Source organism: Dermacentor silvarum, chromosome 2 (genome assembly GCF_013339745.2).
Source record: "Dermacentor silvarum isolate Dsil-2018 chromosome 2, BIME_Dsil_1.4, whole genome shotgun sequence".
Lineage (NCBI taxonomy): Eukaryota > Metazoa > Arthropoda > Arachnida > Ixodida > Ixodidae > Dermacentor > Dermacentor silvarum.
This window is the reverse complement of record NC_051155.1, coordinates 17350245-17370132: the sequence shown is the minus strand read 5'-3', so window position 1 is coordinate 17370132 and position 19888 is coordinate 17350245. Positions and strand designations below refer to the sequence as shown.

At 47.7% G+C, this 19888-nt stretch overlaps 1 protein-coding gene across 2 annotated transcripts in view; it reads right to left on the bottom strand.

Annotated features, from left to right (window-relative positions):
- The window catches only part of LOC119441344 (mucin-5AC), a 113246-nt gene that overhangs the window by 51884 nt on the left and 41474 nt on the right, over positions 1-19888 (bottom strand). For both annotated transcript variants that reach the window (XM_037705960.2, XM_049661172.1), the window contains exon 2: positions 12878-13096. In XM_037705960.2, the coding sequence (XP_037561888.2) occupies positions 12878-13096 (219 nt within the window). The remainder of the gene's footprint in view (positions 1-12877; positions 13097-19888) is intronic.

Below are 19888 nucleotides of genomic sequence, written 5' to 3'. Positions count from 1 at the left end.
AAGTTCTTTTACTGACCGAGGTGCATCTGCAAAATATTAGCTCAATTGAAATTGTGTAATCACTAGCCGAAAGTGTCAATGTTTGCTCTTGTGACCTTTACCTGATTATGTCATCAATGCAGAGCGCATTTGCACAATAAATGGGTGACCATATAGCAGCTTGTTGCGTCTATGACCACTGAATTATTCTCAAGTAACTCTGTTAACGCCTAATGTTAATGTACATGTGACATCTTTAGGATTATTTGCGTTAGTGTGTGTAACTACTAAGAATGGTCTACAGAAAGCTTAGCTGTGCTAACTTCCTTAGTGGCTAGCATAGCTGAAGTTTTCAGCACATTTTGTGTTGATGTGCCTGGTACCACTGAAGTCAGCCCATAGCAAGCCTCATAATAACTTCCGTAGTGGCCTCACCGCGAGTTCTTTCTTTTCTTGCTAGCCAAAGTGCATTTGTAAACTTTTTAATTGCTGTACTCAAAGAAAATTTGGCACATTTTGTCTTTGTGGGAATCGAGCCCGGGCCTCCACGGTGCGAGACGAGCATGCTTCCCTGAAGCCTCGGCTGCTCCAGGGTTCTTGCTTACTAAAGATGGGCCTAGTGCATACCTGGTTGCGCACGTCACGTGGTAACAGAGATGCACTATAGTGCCCCTGCTCGCGCGTTCGTCGTCGTCTTCTTCCACAGCTGGCTCCGATGCCGGCACTGGCCCACTGCCAGTAGGGACGGTGATTTCGGCGAGTTCTGTCAAGCGCTCCGATGAAATCAGGCTTTCGCCTTCACGTTTTACAAACGTGTAACACTTGCTTAATTTTGTCTTTGTGTTTCAAATAAAAAAGTTGTCGCAGTTTCACCTGAAAGGCGAAGCATCAATTGCGATAGCAAATTTGTAGAGAGCTATACGGAGTAATGATAGTAGCTTTATCAGCTGTATAAACTTGGACATGCAGCAGCACCGGCAACACGCAGAACTGTTGTCGACGCCGTCGGCGTTTTGCCCGCGTTCGCACAAAATGCGTGCGGCGTTGGTGACTGCAGCCGGAGCCTCTGATATAAATAGGCACTTGGTGCCGCAGCTAAACGTCGCCTCCCTTCCCTCCCCCCCCCCCCCCCCCCCACGGCCTTTCGTGCGTCAGAAGAAGGCGCGTTTGCTCTACATATATGGTGATGGTAAAGGAGGAAAGAGACGCCTACTTCTGCAGCCCTTAAGGGAGCACGGCACAGAACGCGCGTTTGTTCTCCGCCGTGCGTTCACTCCCCGTGAAAGCGCGCGTCCCTCGCGCCCTTTCACTCGCACATACAGCGTTCGGCGGCGCGCGGCGACGATTTCATCTCCATTGACGTCATACGGAACCTCACGGCGACGGCGACGCCGGCGGCAGAAATCTGCTTTGGGGTGTCCATATAATTGCTATCGCAATAAAAGCCATAGGTGCCTACCTTGGCAGTGTGCTTGGCGGTGATCTTGCAGATGGTTATTTACATTCCTTATTTCACACCGTAGGCAGAGCTGAGTGGCCAGTACCAGCTAAAATGACGGCGTCGTTGCATTCTAGCAACTAATATAAACAAAAGGAACTGCAACTATACGCCGGTAATTGTATTTTTTAACCCAAGCTTTCTGTGCCTCTTCGCCCAACGTTGAAGGCTCTGGCTGCTACTGGGTTATCCATTATACAATTTTCGCCAATGTGCTTAAATGGACAACTATGTGTCTGGAAAGACAACTGCGGCAAGTGGGTACATGCTCATGCAATTTGGCATTGCGTCTGTGAAAATTCTTGGCAAATTCTCAGGAATGGGTATGTGCCACCAGGTATTCAACGCCAGATAGACAATCTCAAAAAGAGGCAAGTCGAGAAGTCGGCAACAGAAGAAGTAGAGTGTGGAGAAAGAAGTTCTGAGGAGATTAGCCGAATTTATGAGTAAGAAATATTAAATGAACAAAATGAGACCAGTGCATGCATTGATCGATGAGCTTTGAGCTACATCGAAGTGAAGGCATTTTAATAAATATCAAATACAGCTTGGTTTATCACCGATTCCAACATATGCCTGTGATACGCGCACTCATTGATTTTTTTTTTGTACACTGTTGAATTTAAGGACTTGGGAAAATCTTAGGATTAACGTTAAGAGACAGGAAGAGAGCGGTGTGGATTAGTGATTAGTGAGTATTTGGAGATCGCAGGGAGAGGCCTTCGTCCTGCAGTGGACATAAAAAATAGGCTGGTGATGATGATGATGATGATGATGATGATGATGAATTTAAGCTGAAGGACACTCTTATGTTCGATGAAAGAAACTTATGTAACCCACTGAATAAAGTTTCCATACGGCAAAAGCCGGTTAGTGAAATTTTTGGATCTGCGTAAGAATTCCCAAGCACTTGGCGCATTTTCCGTAGACACAAAGCAAGAAAAGTGGCAGTTTCGCCTGAAAGGCGAAGCATGAATTGCGAGAGCAAAAAAATGGAAAGCTTTACAAAGTAAGGATAGAAGATTTATCGGCCATAGAAACTTGTAACATGATGATGTTTTGATGTGCTAGGGAAGAGAATTCCACATTTTATTAGCGCAGAGTGATGCTGTCATGTTACCGTAATTGGTGAGAACTTTCGGTAGCAAGAAATTATTTTTCTGAGCAAAACGGTTCGGGTTATTATTCTTCAAGGAATCCAAGGAAATAAAATTGTGTTTGAGGTCATTATTAATCAACCTGAAAAGCATAGTAATTAGGCTGAGTGCGAATAAATCAGAAGTTGTCAGTATTTATTCTCCATGCGTATGGTACTAATATTATCTCACCTAAAGTTACTAATAAAGCGCAGAGCTTGGTTTTGTATGCGCTGAACAGATGATAAGTGGCACTGATACGTCTTGCTATAAGCAGCAACACCGTAATTAATATGACTGTGCATGCAGGCATAATGAAGTGAAAGGAAAGCAAAAGTCGACAGACAAGATCTAGCTCTTACGAGTGCTCTTAGACCAAAAGAAGTTTTTTTCTTAACTACTGCAACATGTTTAAAATTTTAGTTGTTGATCTAGGCAGAGAAATAAAATGCCAATCAAGGGAAACCTGAGGTGGAGAATGGTAGTCTTCTTTCAGGGGAGCGACAAACCATGAATTAAGTTTTGTTTGGATTTAAAATCAAGGGATTACTGTGACACCAAGTAGCAATGTTTGCTAACGCGCTGTTCAATTTCTAAGTTAACGTTGTGAAAGATACATCTCAGTCTGAAATAGTTGTGTCATCAGCCTATAACATGCATTGTGAGAGTGAAGCTTGTTGCAGAAGGTCATTTATGTAGAGAAGGAATAATAAGAGCCCCAAGATGGAGCCCTGCGCCCCCCCCCCCCCCTGATCAATTGTTTTGGTGGCTGAAAACTCGCCTGACAAATAAAAAGTGCCCTGTTACACAAATAGTTTCTTAAATATATTAATGCTGGACGTGTTACTCCATTGGCTTCTAATTTCTTTAGTAGCATATTGTGATTAATTGTGTCAAACGCGTTCGATAAATTGAAAAATATAGAACCCACTATAAGTCCTTTGTCAATAGAATTCTTAATGTAGTAGGTTAATGAGATTACCGCCAACTCGGTTGAACTACCTGAACGAAAACCAAATTGGGAGTTATTCAAGAGAATAAACTTTTTCAAACTACTTTTCAAGTGACAACCAAATAGCTTCTCAATTATTTTGCTAACAGAGGATAAGATGTCTAGCGGCCATCGTCGTCATCATCGGCCACATTTTATTTATGGCGCGCTCAAGTGCATGGACATGCGCATGTGCCTCGTTCTTCGTGTTGAGAGCTGCGAGTTTAGAAAAAGAGAAGAATAAAATATCTTCTCTTCTGCTCCTCACATCGGCCTGAGCTGTTCCTTGTTCTTTCGCTCGCCTAATCACGCATTGTTATAGTGGACCTTACCTTGGTCCCTATAACGTGGTGACCCGGACGTGATCGTAAGCCGAGTACCACAGCATGGAAGGGACCACGAACGACAGACCGGCGATCGGCGCAGAGGGCATCGGCACGTTGCACATTCACCTACCATCGTTTTAGCCACAGAAACCTGCAGCCTGGTTTAAACACGTGGAGGCCATCTCCACCCTTCGGCGCATTACTTCGCAACGAGCGAAGTCCTACCACGCTGTCTCCGCACTCTCGACGGAGATGGTTGAGGAGTTCTACGACGTTGTGGACGCACCCAACGAAACCAGCCCCTATGACCACTTTAAAACGACGGTGTTGCACCGCACGTCTGTGTCTGTGCGCAGGCGTCTTCGCCAGCTTCTCAACGAAAAGGAGCTCGGCTACCGGCGACCGCCTGAACTTCTACGTCGCATGTGGCGGCGTCTCATTGACGGTAGGTTGGACGCAAACAGCCCGCTACTGCGAGAGCTGTTCCTTCAGCGCCTGCCGCAGAATGTGGTTATTTCCTTGGCTACCACACCAGCGACCTGTCCATCGACAAGCTGGCGGAGCTGGCCGATCGCATCATTGACTATTCAGCAAGAGGTACTGCGGCGACGGCATCTACCGTTCCCGTGTCACAACACGAAAACCGGCAGTCTCACCTTGAGCAACTGATCGATGACCTTGCCAAGACTGTTAATGCACTACGGCCTCCGTCCCACCCTCGTCGACGAGACCGCGATTCCCGTGCGAGATTCTCTCCTAGGTATAGCTCACGTTCAAGCCCTCGTTGCCGCGTATACTGCTGGTACCACAGCAACTTCGGTGCCAGCGCACATCAGTGCCGTTCCCCTTGCGGCTGGCAGGGAAAGATACCGCAGGGCCATTGATGGCGGTCAGTGACTGTTGCCGCATGACAAGCCGCCTGTTTTACGTCACTGACAAGATTACCGGGCATCGATTTCTCGTGGACACAGTTGCAGAGGTCAGTGTCGTTCCTGCCGTGTGACTAGACCGGCAGCTCTCTCCGAAAACTGCGCCTCTTCAAGCAGCCAACAGCTCTGCTATCAACACATGTGGTCAGCGCTATCTTACCATCGACTTGGGTCTCCGACGCACCTTTCGTTGGGTATTTGTCGTTGCAGACGTACGCATGGCCGTATTCGGTGCTGATTTTCTGACCCACCTCGCCCTCAGTTTTGATCTCCGCGCTGGTCGACTCGTCGGCATGACGACCAGTATTTCTATACAAGCCATCCTCGCATCTGTGACATTAACCACTGGAATGGCGCCTCAGGTACCATCATCTACGCACCCCTCAATTCTATCAGAATTCCCAGCCATCACGAAACCTTCCAACCTCGAGCTGCCAGTACGTCACAACGTCACACATCACGTATGTGTCACTTTACCCCTCCAGTGTTTTGCTGACCCAGACGCCTTGCTAGGGACCGCCTTGCCATCATCAAAAGAGAATTCCACCACATGCTGCAACTGGGCATCATCGGTCCTTCGCCGAGCAGTTGACCGTCAGCTCTCCACATGGCGCCCAAGCGTGACCCTGGGGATGGGCGCCCATCGTCGACTACTGTGCCATCAATGCGCGCACCGTCCCTGATCGCTATTTCCTCCCCCACATTCACGACTTCTCGGGCAACTTAGCGGGAGCGGTGATATTTAGCAAGATATATTTGGTAAAGGCCTACCACCAGATTCCAGTTGAGCCAGTGGACATCCTAAGACGGCAATTGTGACACCAATCGGGCTTTTCGAGAACTTTCGCATGCCGTTCGGGTTGAGAAACGCTGCTAAGGCGTTCCAGAGGTTCATCAACAAGGTAGCCCGGGGACTCCCCTTCGTATTTGCATATCTCGACGACCTCGTTGTGGCTAGTGTTTTCCCCGAGCATCATTGCGACCATTTGCGCCTGTCAATTTCGAGGCTCCAGGAACACGGCCTTCTCATCAAACCCGCAAAGTTCGTCTTCAGTGTCGACGACGTTGAGCTCCTCGGACACCACTGACTCGCGAGGGAATTAGACTGTTGGAAAATAAGGTTCAAGCCTTGCGCGACTTTCCTTGCCCACCATCAACCCGAAAGCTCCGCGAGTTCCTTGGGCTGCTAAACTGCTACCGTCGTTTTCGTCCCAACATCGCCCGCATTATCATACCACTCAGCGACCTACTCAAGACCACGAAGGCTCCATCCTCCCCACTGACTTGGACGTCTGACGTCAAAGCATACTTCCAAGCTGCCAAAAACGCATTGGCGGATGCCACACTGCTGGTGCATCCTCTGCACGTTGCACAAATACGTCTCATTACCGACGCATCTAGTGCGGCTGTCGGCGCGGTGTTACAGCAGTTCCAGCGCAACTACTGGTACCCACTCGGGGTTTCCTCGCCGAAACTGAAACCTGCAAGAACGCGATACAGCACGTTCGGTCGCGAGCTGCTGGCGGTATACTTAGGCATTTGACATTTTCGACACCTGCTGGAAGGCTAAACCTTTCACGTCCTTTCACGTTCTCATTGACCCCAAGCCTTTGAAATTCACTTTCGAAATTCGCTTTTGAAATTCACTTTGAAATTCAGCCGCTTTTCGCGGTAACCACAACACTTATACTGCACGAGAAATACGGCCCCCCAACTTTATCTCTGAATTCACCGTGGACGTTCGGTACATGGAAGGATCAGTCAACGCGGCTGCAGATGCCCTCTCCCGTATCGACCCAATATCAACGCGCACACCTGACTTCAAAGAAATCGCCGCGGCGCAACTTACAGACGTCGAACTTCGGGACATCCGCTCATCCACCACGTCACTGGCGGTGTCTGATGTTCTCCTTCCTTTTTCTTCGGGCATCATCGCTTCCGACGTCTCACGGGGTCGAACACGTCTGTTGGTCCCACTGCGGCTCCACCGTCAAATATTCCACAAGCTTCACAGTGCATGTCATCCCGGAGTTTATGCTTCGCAGCGTCTCATTACGAGCCGCTTTGTGTGGTCGAGTGTGAACTCTGACGTGCGCCGCTGGGCGCATGGATGCCTTCACTGTCAACACTCCAAGACGACACGACAAACGAAAGCGCCAATTCACTCCTTTCGCCCACCCGATGCTCGGTTGGATCACGTTCACATCAATATCGTTGGCCCACTCCCACCATCCAGAGGTACTCGCTACATCCTCACTTGTGTTGACTGTTATACCCGCTGGACTGAGGCGTTTCCTCTGACCGACGTAACGGCACTTACCGTGGCTTCAGCGTTTGTCAGTGGCTGGATCTCACGTTTTGGATGCCCCAGCTTTGTTACCACCGATCGCGACCGACAGTTTGAATGCGATCTCTTCCGCGAACTCACCTGTCTGATTGGCGTCCACCATGTCCATATCACTGCGTAGCACCCATCCGCCAATGTAATGGCCGTACGCCTTCATCGTCAACTTAAAGCGGCCTTGATGGCTCGCCAGGCTCGCGCTTCTTGGGCTGAAGATCTTCCTTTCGACCGGCTTGGTGTGCGCTCGTCTTTCAAGGAGGACCTCTGCTGCACAACTGCGGAGTTGGTTGATCCAGAGAGTTACTTTCAACAGCGCCGCTTCCTCTTTTTACGCCTGCGTCCTTGCCCTAGCGGGGATTCATCGTCAACGGGCGTTTGTGTCAGCAAGGACTTGACTACAGCGAGCCACGTTTTCGTCCGGCTTGAAGGCATCCGACCCTCCCTTACGCCCCCCTACGACGGCCCTTTCAAGGTGTTCAGCCGGACAGAAAAAAACTCACCATCGAGCTCAACGGACGTGAAGAAGTCGTGGCTATCGACAGAGTCAAACCCGCCTACCTGGCGACCTCGCCAGCATTATGCTTGTTTGACCACTTCACCGCCGCGGAGATAAAAGACCGCCGATCGCCTGACTCCAAAGGCTGTTTCTTGGGCGGCCGTGCATCGCTTCGCTTCTCCTAAAAGCGGGGGAGCCCTCTAGCGGCCACCGTCATCGTCATCGGCCGCCTTTTATTTAAGGAGTGCTCAGCTGCATGGGCATGTGCCTCATTCCTTGTGCAGCGTTCTGCGAGGTTAGAAGAAGAGAATAAGAATAAAATATAGTCTCTTCTGCTCCTGGCATCAGCCTGAACGCGGTTCCTGGTTCTTTCTCTCGCCGACTCACGCATTGTTATAGTGAGCCTAACCTCGCTCTCTATAGATAAAAACAGGTCGCTAATTAGAAATATTAGACCTATCACCTTTCTTAAAAATGGGTATGACGTTCGTGTTCTTAAGGGTGCACGGAAAAATTCCAGTTTTAAACATACTGTTAGTTATGTCGGCCAAGGTCTGGGAGAATAAATGACCTACCATACTTTATGGCGTGCTTGAATGCCATCTAATCCGGGGTAAGTATCTTTAAGGTTCGTAATCGCGGTGAAAACTTCCTTTGGCGTTACAGGGAAAAGAAAAAACGACAAATTAACTCGATGAATGCTACATTCAGCACCCGCGTGATACTGATTGTAAATTTCAAAAAATAAGTGACTAAAAGCCTTAGCAATTTGAAGATCGTCTTCATGTGTAGTATTATTATAATTAATTTTAGAGATGGAGTCTGACACGTTAGTGGGTATAATAATGCGTTGAGCAACTCCCCTTATTTTTTTAGAAATGTTCTGGCAGCTTACAAATCCATTTTTATAATACCTTCTTTTAGCTTTCTTCAGTAAAGAATATCGGATATTGCGGTATTTTTTGTATCTTAAGGCCAAAGTTAGATGAAATGGCTGTTTCTTTGTTTTTCTGTATAAGTTACCTTTTTGACGCATACTTTCAAGAAGTCCGTTCATTGGCCATGGATATCGAGGTGACTTTTACCGCCATTTACATTTTCAATTAACAGTGTTCCGAGACTCGGCTTCCAGAAGCAAGTCGCAACACCTTTCAAGTGCGCTCTCAGGGTCTTGCACTTGATCACTTTCGGAGCAATCAATATTATTTACTTCTATAAATTTATGCTTATTGAATATTTTGGCTAAGTACCGTGAACTGTCCGAGCTAGTCAAAGAGTTAAAAATGACAAAAATAGGATAATGATCGCTAATGCCAGTTTTAATGACGCCTGAGTTAGGTGTAGGAATTATGTTAGTTAATGCGTGATCTAGAAGCGTTTCGATTTGCTCCATGAGTAGTACATCTTGTTGGTGATGTAATTAGTTGCTCATACCCAAATTCCCTAAAGCCGTCAGTGTAGGCTACACACAGCTTACTGTCGATATCTAACATATTGATATTAATACATTCTAAGGCAGCACTTCAGACTGTGCATTTTGCCCTTTATCACGGGACTCATGAGCAGCTGGCATATGAGAGAAGAGAAGACCACCATCAAGCTATCACTAAAGGGCATGAAATTATATTTTAGTGGCAGCCTGGACATGCCAGCATTGCTGGTAATGACCTCGCCGACGAAGCCACCCGGACTGCTCATCTGGAACGTCCCTTATCCAGGACCGACGCTGCAGGAAAGCTTCATCTCGTTGCTAAAGCTATGACACACAAATATTGTTGTTATCGTGACCTCCCGAAGTGTCATCTTCACAAAACTGACCCATCCTTGAAGCTACAAGTGCCATCAAACATTTCCCGCTCTGAGGCGACACTATTGTGCCGCCTCTGGCTCGGGGTGAAATTTACAAAGGCCAAGCCATTCCGCATTGTAATGGGAGATACGCCCATGTGCGACTCTTGTGGAACCAGGTGAACGATTGAACACGTCTTATGTCTCTGTCCCCAGTAGGACGTCGAGCGTGAAGCTCTCCGGACAGCATTGAACCGGCTTGACTCTAGACCATTTTCGGAAATTGAGATCCTTGGACCATGGCCATATGCATCGATGGCACAGAAATTTACGAAACATCGTTACAATATCTCAAGTCGACAAGTCTTTGCAACCATCTGTACACTTGGTGCGAAGATTCGAATGTGCGCGAAACTGTGCTCTATCAACTTTCTCTTTTCATCCCTATACCCCCTTCCCCCAGTGCAGGGTAGCAAACCGGACGTGCGTCTGGTTAACCTCCTTCATTTCCTCTCTTCTATTTCTCTCTCTCGCTCTTTATCTCTTTGATGTTAATATCACCCACTATGAGAACAACCTTATTTTCTAAAGCTAAAACGTTGAAAATGTTATCGAGAATTGGAGCTACTGTAATTTTGGATCTCATCGAAGAAAATGCATCCCGAGTACAACAAGGAAAGGCGCAAAGCACGCGCACAGCATATTCAACCGATGTACTCCAATAACGTTAGGTACAATACGTACTACACGGACGCAGCTGCGTATGCAGAGGCTACCGGGCAGCGCTACCAAAGGAGGTACGCCCTGGCAGTCGTGAACGTGATCAGCCAGCAGCAATTTACCGCGTCGACCACGGCGGGCTGCCCCACCTCGGCCGAAATGTTAGCAGTGGCGATCGCGCTCCCTCACGTGGAGCGATCGGAAAAGGACTCGGTCGTGGTCACTGACTCCCGGGAGACATGTTGCATGTTTCTCAAGGGGCACGTGACTGCGGCTAGCCTCGCGATAATCCCCAAATCGTTCAACCATCGCCATCGCCTATTCTGGTGCCCGGGATATGCGGGGGTACAGGGGAACGAACAGGCTAACACGTTAACCCCAACCCCTCACACTATCCCTCACATAATCCCCTCAATTTAAATGTCAAAGACATCCTTGTTCATCAGCGCGGAGTCCGCAGAAAGTACCCGCCGCCTCACCCACAACTTAGCGGGGAAGAGGCCGCCGGTTGGCGCAAAATACAGATCGGGGTGTTTCCCCATCTAAAACTGCTAAACGCAATGTATCCCTCCCGCTATAGGGCTACGTTGCCTTGGCGCGGTGGCATACCTACACTAATACATGTAACCTGAGAGTGTACTAAGCACCCTCATAGGCCAACTAATAATATCACAATGGAGCAGTGGGAGGCACAGCTCGCCCGTTCCGACTTGGCAGGACAAAAGTCCTTGATTAGCCAGGTCAGGCAGGGGGCAGAGGCCAGTGGGGCCCTGGACTGAGGGGCTCCGACCCCAGCTCCTCAAAATATTGTCCAGTCAAATAAACGTTCTATATATATATATATATATATATATATATATATATATGTATATCGAGATGAATCATAAATTCAGATGAAAAAGATGATGGCGAGCGGTATATGCACCCCAGAACAATTTTTTTAGTAAATGGGCAAAAACGACTGACCTAGTTCAATGTATACCGATTCACACGGCGCAATAGTTATAGAAAGCCACGCCTTCTAGTGTAAGCGATATTATCGGCAATAAATATAGCTGCTCCTCCGCGACAATCATTTGAATGGAAGCAGTATTTAGAATGATAAGACGGAAATCCAAACATGTTAGTGTCATCATCACAAAGCCATGTTTGCGTGATGCATATGAATGAAACATGGCTTTGTGACCCATGTCGGCGTGAAAGAGGTTCTCTGAAGACGGCACGTATGTATACATTGCCCCGAACAGTGACCCAAGTTGGTCCGATGGTTGGTTTCGAACCCTGTTACCTCAGCTAGAGCACTGCACGGGCCGATTTTTTCAGCCAGGGCCCGTTTTTACATTGGGCTGCCCGCCCGAGCCCGATCAAAACTTTTATGGCGAGACCCAGGCCCGGCCCGGGCCCGGAAATAATCTAAGTTACCCGCCCGGCCCGGCCCGCCACCCCTTTACCTTAGGCCCGATCCCGGCCCGAGCCTGGCTCGAAACCGGCCCGAGACCTAAAAATACATGTTTTTCAGAGTTGAGACGCCCGAGAATAACTCGCTGCACGTTACATGCGCATCACCAGAAAGCCCGAGCCCGGCCCGGGCCCGCGTCAAAAAGCACACGCAGTGCCCCAGCCCGTGAAAAAACTGCTCTGCCCGCCCCGGCCCGGGCTTTCGGGTAAGCCCGAGCCCGTGCAGTGCTCTAACCTCAGCATAGCAGCCCGATGCGCTACGCAATCCACCACTGCCTACCCAGTGACCCAGGTAGGCGGGAAAACGGTTAGACACAAACATAGATAGATAGATTCTGGAAATTGCATGAAGCACCCTTAGAACGCTGATACATTAAAAAGCTGTGCCACTTACAAGGCAATAGTAACCCATCTTCGCAGAACGAAATACACGGGGGCAGGCTGTATTGGGCACGCAGTCACAGTGGCCTACATGAAACGAATTGTGCGCGCGACTGAGGGTACATGGACACTGTGGTACATAATTACATATCCAAATCCACAAGCGACATTTATTCAGGCATTGCAAAGCTTACATGCTCAACTTGTGATACAGTTAGTGATGGCCCTAGGGTCTAATCCTGCACTGGTGTTGGTTCACTATTTGTAGTGGGCCTCCCGGGGTCAAAGGTGGTGGGTGCGGTTCCTGTATTTAAAGTATGATTTTTCGCACTATCGCCGACTTTAAAGCGAGACACCGCATGAACATCACAGTCCTGATAACAGCTTAAATTTAATTTGAATACCTCCACAATCATCTTGCTGTCGTGGATATTTGCGGTCATCTAATACTGTGTGCCCTACGCGCATAAACACGCAATGGGCAAACAAAGCAGTCATCAAACGAGGAAGCCGCCCTTGCTGGCCCCAGGCTTCAGGCTTGATTGAACTTCTTGGGAAATATACAACTATTTCTCGTTGTGCTTTGAGGAATCTACTGGAGCAATGCGTTTTTACAAGAGGATTTGCCTTCGCCAAGCTGAGGATTGTCTTATTTGTCCCCTGTTGATTGCTTTGAATCTCCAATGTCCTGTGCAACTCATGTCTTGTTTAGATACCAGAGTTTACGGCACATATAAGCTTTGTGGCATCACTGAAGTGTACTTCCTACCACGTTCTTTATTGAAGTGATAGTATTATTGCATATACACTATCATGCGATCACCTGCTCACCGCTTTCAGGATGACTTGTCCGGGCATTCACGCACTTCCGGGCATAGGTGGAGAAAAGCCGGTCCACGCCACACCATCGTTGCCTGAGTGCCCCGTCAGTGCATGTCAGGTAGTAGGCATCACCCCGGGGATGCACGAAGTTCTCCCCCTCGACGCATGTTGACCGGAGCCTTGATATATCTCTCGCAAATGGCCACTTCCCGTACGGTAGCGGCATACCTGTGAGGAAAAAAGATGTCGCGCTTCATGAGACGTTTACTAGCCCAATTTCTGGATTGGCACAATGTACAACAGTGAAATTTAGCCCTGGATCATTGGTACATTTTTCGGCGCAAACTATGTAAACTATTTATTTTGCTTTTATTATTCATTATCGTGTTCGTGGTCTACATCGACTTACATTTCACAAGTAAACCGATTCCGTCTATCATAGTCGGAAACATGGCTCAGATATACAGGGGCCTTATTTGTGCTAAGCACCTAGGCAACAATTTAACTAATGAAATATAAGTGTTGATTGCATCTTCCTCAAAAGACCAAGGGCGTTCCCGGGAAGTCGCGCATCTTCTTTCGACGTCTTCGTTGGTTCAATAAGGGAAACTGAGCATTCCGTCAAGGGGTGCCAGATTTTCAAGGAATGCCTCTCGCAGCCGGTTATTGCACAAATTAGTGTTATAGAGTTTCTAAATCGAACCATGTGACACAAGAATTTCAAATTATTGACTGCGACAAGTATAGTGAAATTACAATCACAAAGATGTAGGCAGTACGCCGTGGTCGGCGAAGGCGCCGTACGGCGCGGCAGGCATGATCACAAAGTTCTTAGTGCTGAAATTTAAGTTTGTTGGTTCGTCGTTGGAAAGTTTCTTTCCCTGTAGCGCAACCAGTACAAGGACGCAGAGAAGAAACAAGACAGAGGTTTGTTTATGTCTTGTTCCTTCGGTGCATCCTTCTACCGGTTGTGATACACTGAAAAACGTTCTTTACTTCTTTTGAAAGCCATACGGGACTCTCGGCCACAAATTTCTCCTAGCGGTGAGGCCTAACTCAGTTAGCTGAACACATTGCCGTTGATGGAGCGCTTTCACACGACAAATTCTTACCGAATTGTCGTGAAACACCGCAAAGCCACGAGCCGACCTGGTACTTAGCAGTGAGAAATCAAAACGGAAACACTCACAGGACCGATCACAGAGCATGCGTTTCACGTCGAGAAAGAATTATGGAAACGCTCTGACCCGTTCTTGCGTTCAGTAATCGTTGCAATGGTCCCAAGGCACCAGCTACAGCGGGCAAGGAAAAGCCAAAAAGGCGAGGCGCCTGTTGCGTTCCATACCGGCGTCTTTAAGCGGTAGAATGCCTTTGTGCGCTTGTGTGCGTCAGTGGATGGTGCGAACATTTCAGGCTGAGAGCTGGGGATAGCTTTTGTAGCTTATGCTGTCTGAAACCACGTAGGGACGCGACGTTGCTTTCCCGAACCTTGCCCCGGAAGACTGTGAAAGAACTATTTTTCAGTGAGGACTAGGAATTCACCAGCAAGGGCTAAATTCGCAATGCTTTCAGCTCTTAAAGAGTGCTTATCACTGCCAAGCAGGCTTCACTCTTGTCATGTTCCCCATCACGGCTGGCCAGTTCTTGTTCTGGCAAATTACTGTGGCGTACAAACTGTGTTGCGAGTACAGTTCGAAAACATTTGTGCAGATTGTAGGTGTTCAGTATTATTCTCGGTTCCTTGCTTCAGACAAAACGATGAAGTGTAGTGCTCGCCTCATTCACTGTCCCGTCTTTTTGAGGTCATTTTTCCGAATGTGAGAAAGGAAAGCCGCGGGAAGGCTCACTGGGCTGCAGTTGTCTAACTGTTGAGTTATTATATTTATGTGTGCATAGCAAGAAACCGTTATATTTTTTGTTCTCCTCAGAGGCAGAAAATGTGCGCTGTTACTGGGTCAGAAGAGATTAACGGTTAGTGCAAGGGGGGATTTTAAAATGTGTTTGCTCTTAATGGGATCCACCTACCGGGGATTCACCAATGGTAGGGTAGGCAGGAAAGCAGCCGGCTACTTAAAGGCTGCTGGCGACAGTAAAGAAAAACACCAGTTAATCTGGGCCCCGGGGCATGAGGGCGTTGCCGGGAATCTCCAGGCCAGCCGAGAGAGATACAGAAGCGGTACAGATACAGATACAGAAGCGTAGGTACAGAAGCGGTGTCCCGTACCTACGGGGACATTTTGGAGCACTTCCGGGAAACCAGAAGGCGATATCCCCCACCCCACAGGAAATTAGACAGGGAGCAGTCAGTATCCTGGGGGCAGCTCAAAAAAATCATATCCATGTCTACTTATTTACAGTAAGAGACATCCGACTGTATACAGAGACATTTGTGCCTGGTGTGGTGAGAAACCCACAGTATACCACACTACACTGGGATGCCAGAATATAAAGGCAGTACCCATCACACACAACGCCATGCCGGAACAGTAGGAGGCTGCACTGTCCCGCTGGGAACCGGACGACCAGATTTGGCTGGTTAAACGAGCCAGACGAGCCGCTAAGGCCGCGGGAGTCCTGGACTGAGTACCCATCCACAGGCGCTCTGCAGAACCCTACCTCTGGATAAGATAAAGTTTATTTCTTCTCTCTCTCTCCCTGCTCAAACGGGACTAGGTAAACCCTACGGGACATAAAAAATTGTATACGCTCGAGACATCCAGATAGCTGCCTGAATTTCGCTGACACTATGAAGGCCAGTGTAAGAGTTGTCAACGCCTGCACTAAAGAAAGTGAGGAAATTACACTGAACATGTATGCCCTTCACCACGATCCAAACAGATAAACAAGTCAGTCTTGGTCTAGCTGGCAAAATCTTACGCAAAGCAATGTAATAAAGAAAGCACCATGCAAATAATTGTGATGATTGAAGAATGTTTTTTTCTGGGGTTTTACGTGCCAAAACCACTTCTGATTATGAGGCACACCGTAGAGGAGGGCTTCGTATTAATTTTCACCACTTGTGGTTCTTTAACGTACACTACAACGCAAGAAAACCACCGTTTTTTCATTTCGCGTACATCGAAATGCGGCCGCCGCAGTCGGGATTGGATCCCGCGACCTCATGCTCAGCAGCGCAACGCCTTAGCTAACTGAGCCACCGTGGCGGGTTGATTGAAGAATGAGAAACGCAAGCGAGTCCAATACTCACATTTCCCGTGTATTTTGTATATGCGCATAGTCAGTCATCAAATCTTCTCTGGACATGCCTACACGAGTAGAAGACAACTCATGATTTCCTGGAGAGTGTATTTTGCTATTTATCCATATGTTGAACAAACGTAACTTAGCCCTTACGTCCACTCAGGCCGTCTTGGTGGATTTTAATTCACACAGCTGTAACTATATAGAGATAGAGATGTCGGTGGCGAGCTGTACTGTATTTGTGCGCTGTATACCGACTAGTGGCGACCAAGGAACGACTCACCACAAAAGATGTTCGGCTGTTGTTATAAACAAAAGTGCTCTCAATTGATGCTGTTTGTGTGCCGGGGCCTGATTACGCGCCAAATGGGCCATGGACCAAGCAGCTATCGAACTTTTGAACCATGAAGTAGCATACGCAATGCTAACTCTATTCGCCAGTATAACTTTGATATATAGGAACAACGGAATCGGCAATACGACTGCACCGCTACCAAGCAATGTACATCAAGATTGTCCTGTGGCAGGAAATACCACGTACGTAGAGAAATCAAACGGGATAATCAAATCCGACAAGAGCCTTGGCAGCAACTTCTAGCACAATACTAACAATCCTAATGCTTTTTTTATGTAGCAAGGCACCAAGGGACGCATACCCACCAAAAGTTATTTGTCCGATCGACCACCACGCACCTCACCCCGACCTCGGTGTTCCAAATTTCCGTGATGAAATAGCAATGACTTGTTACGCAATATTCATTGAACAAAGCGAGGACACGGCTAGAAAGTAATGAGCCACTCGCCAGAATATAAAAATTTGGAGGACGCCTAAGCTTCGCCTTTATGAGTGGAACGCGATAGCATTCAAAGATCTCTGACTGTCTGTCAGGCTTCCCGGCAACTGTAGCTTTCTATTTTCTCCAATTTTGCCTCGGCGCGCCGCTGCGGCCGATGAGGTGAGTGCCATCTGGATGGCGCTTTTGCAAGGACTTCCGACTGTGGCGCGCCTCTGTATGAATGGTAGAAATGCTGGAAAAGGGGTTTGTGTTCGAGTTTCCGCGTAACAGAATTATGCTTTATTGTATATTCAAACTACAATCCGACGCTACCTTGCCTGTATATATAGGTTGTGGTCAAGTCGTACTTTACTATTTTTCTGGCGCCTTTTACCTTGAAAAATTCAATTAGCTCACCAGCGCCTCTGCGCCACGCGGAGGTCCGGCGCTGTCCGCTTGATTCGGGAAGATTTTTATTCCCGGGAAACGCAGCCGACGCCGACACAGGATTTTCTGCGACATGGGGCCCTTAACGCTGTTGTGTTAAACATGGAATTCTAGTCATTATTTCCACGTTGTTCAATAGCCGGTCTTTGAAGCAGTTCAATACTTTCTTTTGAGCTGTTGGATATCTATAATTGTGAGTGTGATATTCTGATCCATTGACGAATATGAATTATATGAAGTGCCTTGGTCATATTTATATGCTCCATTCCAACTATTTTAAAGGTCTTATATTTCATATAGCACTGTGTACTCCATAACATTATTCAGAAAATAAAATTGTTTATCCGTAAATCTGTTTTATTTGAGCAAACATACTACTAAATTTGGAAGATTGATGAAGGCTCGCACTTTTTACACTTGTTACAGAATTTCGAACTGGTTTCGGCCCTCAAGAAATGATTCGATCCACACATGCTTGATACGTGGCTAGCGGTGTATAATCTATATCTGTCTCGCCATTTGCAGTTTGTCGAGTGTGTTTCGTCAATCTCGAAAAACAATGATCTAACATGGACAGCCTGGCCGCTGACCGGCCACTTAATGCGATAGTAGGGAGTCACCTTCATGCAATAAAATGGCAGGGCAGAAGCAATGAAAAATAAAAAAAAGCATCTGTTATCTTAAGCTTGACGATTAAAGAGTATGTCTCTCAGGGGAAAATTATTTATTACGTCACATGGGTATTTTTGCAGTATTTTATGTTTTATACATCAGCAACGCTGTCGAGAAAACCGTGGGTTTCATCATAATACAAAATATTTATTGATGTGTATGAACTCTTACGATTTATATTTTACGTACGAAACAATAATCTAACTGTTAAAAGAAAGCAAGTGTAAAGGTATTTCTTGACTTTTCGCATGTGCGCAACTTTAGTCACGTGCAATATCTTTTTCTTTATCATCCATAGAGCGGCCCGCCTCCTATTAAATCAGCGGTCGTGCGGATAACAACCGGTATACACAAGGTGCGCACTATAAACAGCCGCCAGCGTGCGAATGTCCCGAGATCATCCATTACGCGCGTCCTTATCTTCTTTACGCGTGTTTACGAAGGAAAGCAAAGATGGGCTTCGTACCGAGCGCCTTCAAACGAACCGCACATTCCAGTGGTCAAGTATGTCGCGCTGTCGTGACGACTCAAGCCTTTCGTGTGGTTGTAAAGGAGACTACAAGACATGCATGCCCTGACAACCGTGATATAGCCGTGACCTTTTGCCAACACGCTATCGTAAGTAGAGCATACGGTGTCGCACGCACGGTAATGTCTTTGGCCGCTTGTAGGTACACAATGGTTCGCATGATTTTGCTGTTTGGAGCTACGTTGAAGCGCAGTTAGTTATTGCGTTGAATCGCGACCAGCTTTCTATTAATCATTCTTAAGGTACTTCACGCACTTTCCGGGTTTTTAGGTTTTATCTATGCTTTTATCTACGTATTGTTGTATCTAAATGTCTTCCCGCCCACCTGGGTCACTAAGTAGCCCGTGGTCACAGCGCATCGGGCTGCTGTGCGGAGGGAACGTGGTTAGAAACCGACCATCGTAACAGCACGGGTTCCTCAAGGAGAGAGAAGAGAGAGAGAAAAGTCATACGGGAAAGGCAGGGAGGTTAACCAGGCTGAGCCCGGTAGCAGGCTGCGCCACAAATGCACGGGGTATGTGCCGCTTTTGAATGCGTACATAGGTGCGGCTCTTCAACGAAACTGTTTCACGGCAACATGGGTCACTGTATATGCGATACTGGAGGTATCACTGTTCAATGGAACACTTTGCCGCAGAATTTGAGCACTGGGTATGTGCTATACACGGTCTCCAATAAACCTGTTCGATACCAACTTCGGTCACTGCGTATGCGCCAGTAGGTGTGTGCCACTCTTGAATGAACGTCTTTGAAGTCAACTTGGCTAACTAAATAGGTGCGTTTGTGAATCTACCGCTCTACAATGACAAATAATATCCCTTAACTTTAGCCGATGCTGAGTAGAATCGAACCCACACCACAAACGTTCCTTAAGGAGAGCAACTCGATGATTTAGCAGGCAGCGCCACAAATGCCGCTGTATGGGCCGCTTTTCAACGAATGCATTTCACGCCAACGCTTTAGCGAGCTGCACCATTAATGCACTGGGTAAGTACAGCTCTTAAATAAACTCGCCGTACTGGGTCACAGAGTATGTGTTACGGAGTGTGCGGCAAGCGAGGACACAGTTCTCAGCGTTCGCAGGCAGCGGAGCGCCACGCTTCTCGTCTCGCAGGCCACGCGCGGACTTCTCGGCAGCGCCACAAGATAGCGGAGCGTGTCCAGAAAGGAATGCGAGAGAGGAGTCCAGTTGTCGCATGTCACGTTCCTCAGCGTCCACGCACACAGGCTGTCACAAAAGAGCGCGTAATCCAAGCGCGCACCGCGTGTTACGTAAGCCAGCGAAAGAACACGCCGGTCCCGCGACTAGGGTTGCCAGATGGCCCCAACAAAAAATAGCCAAATGATGTGAAAATGTAGCCCAAAGATAGCCAGACTCAAATTTTTTGTGACCGA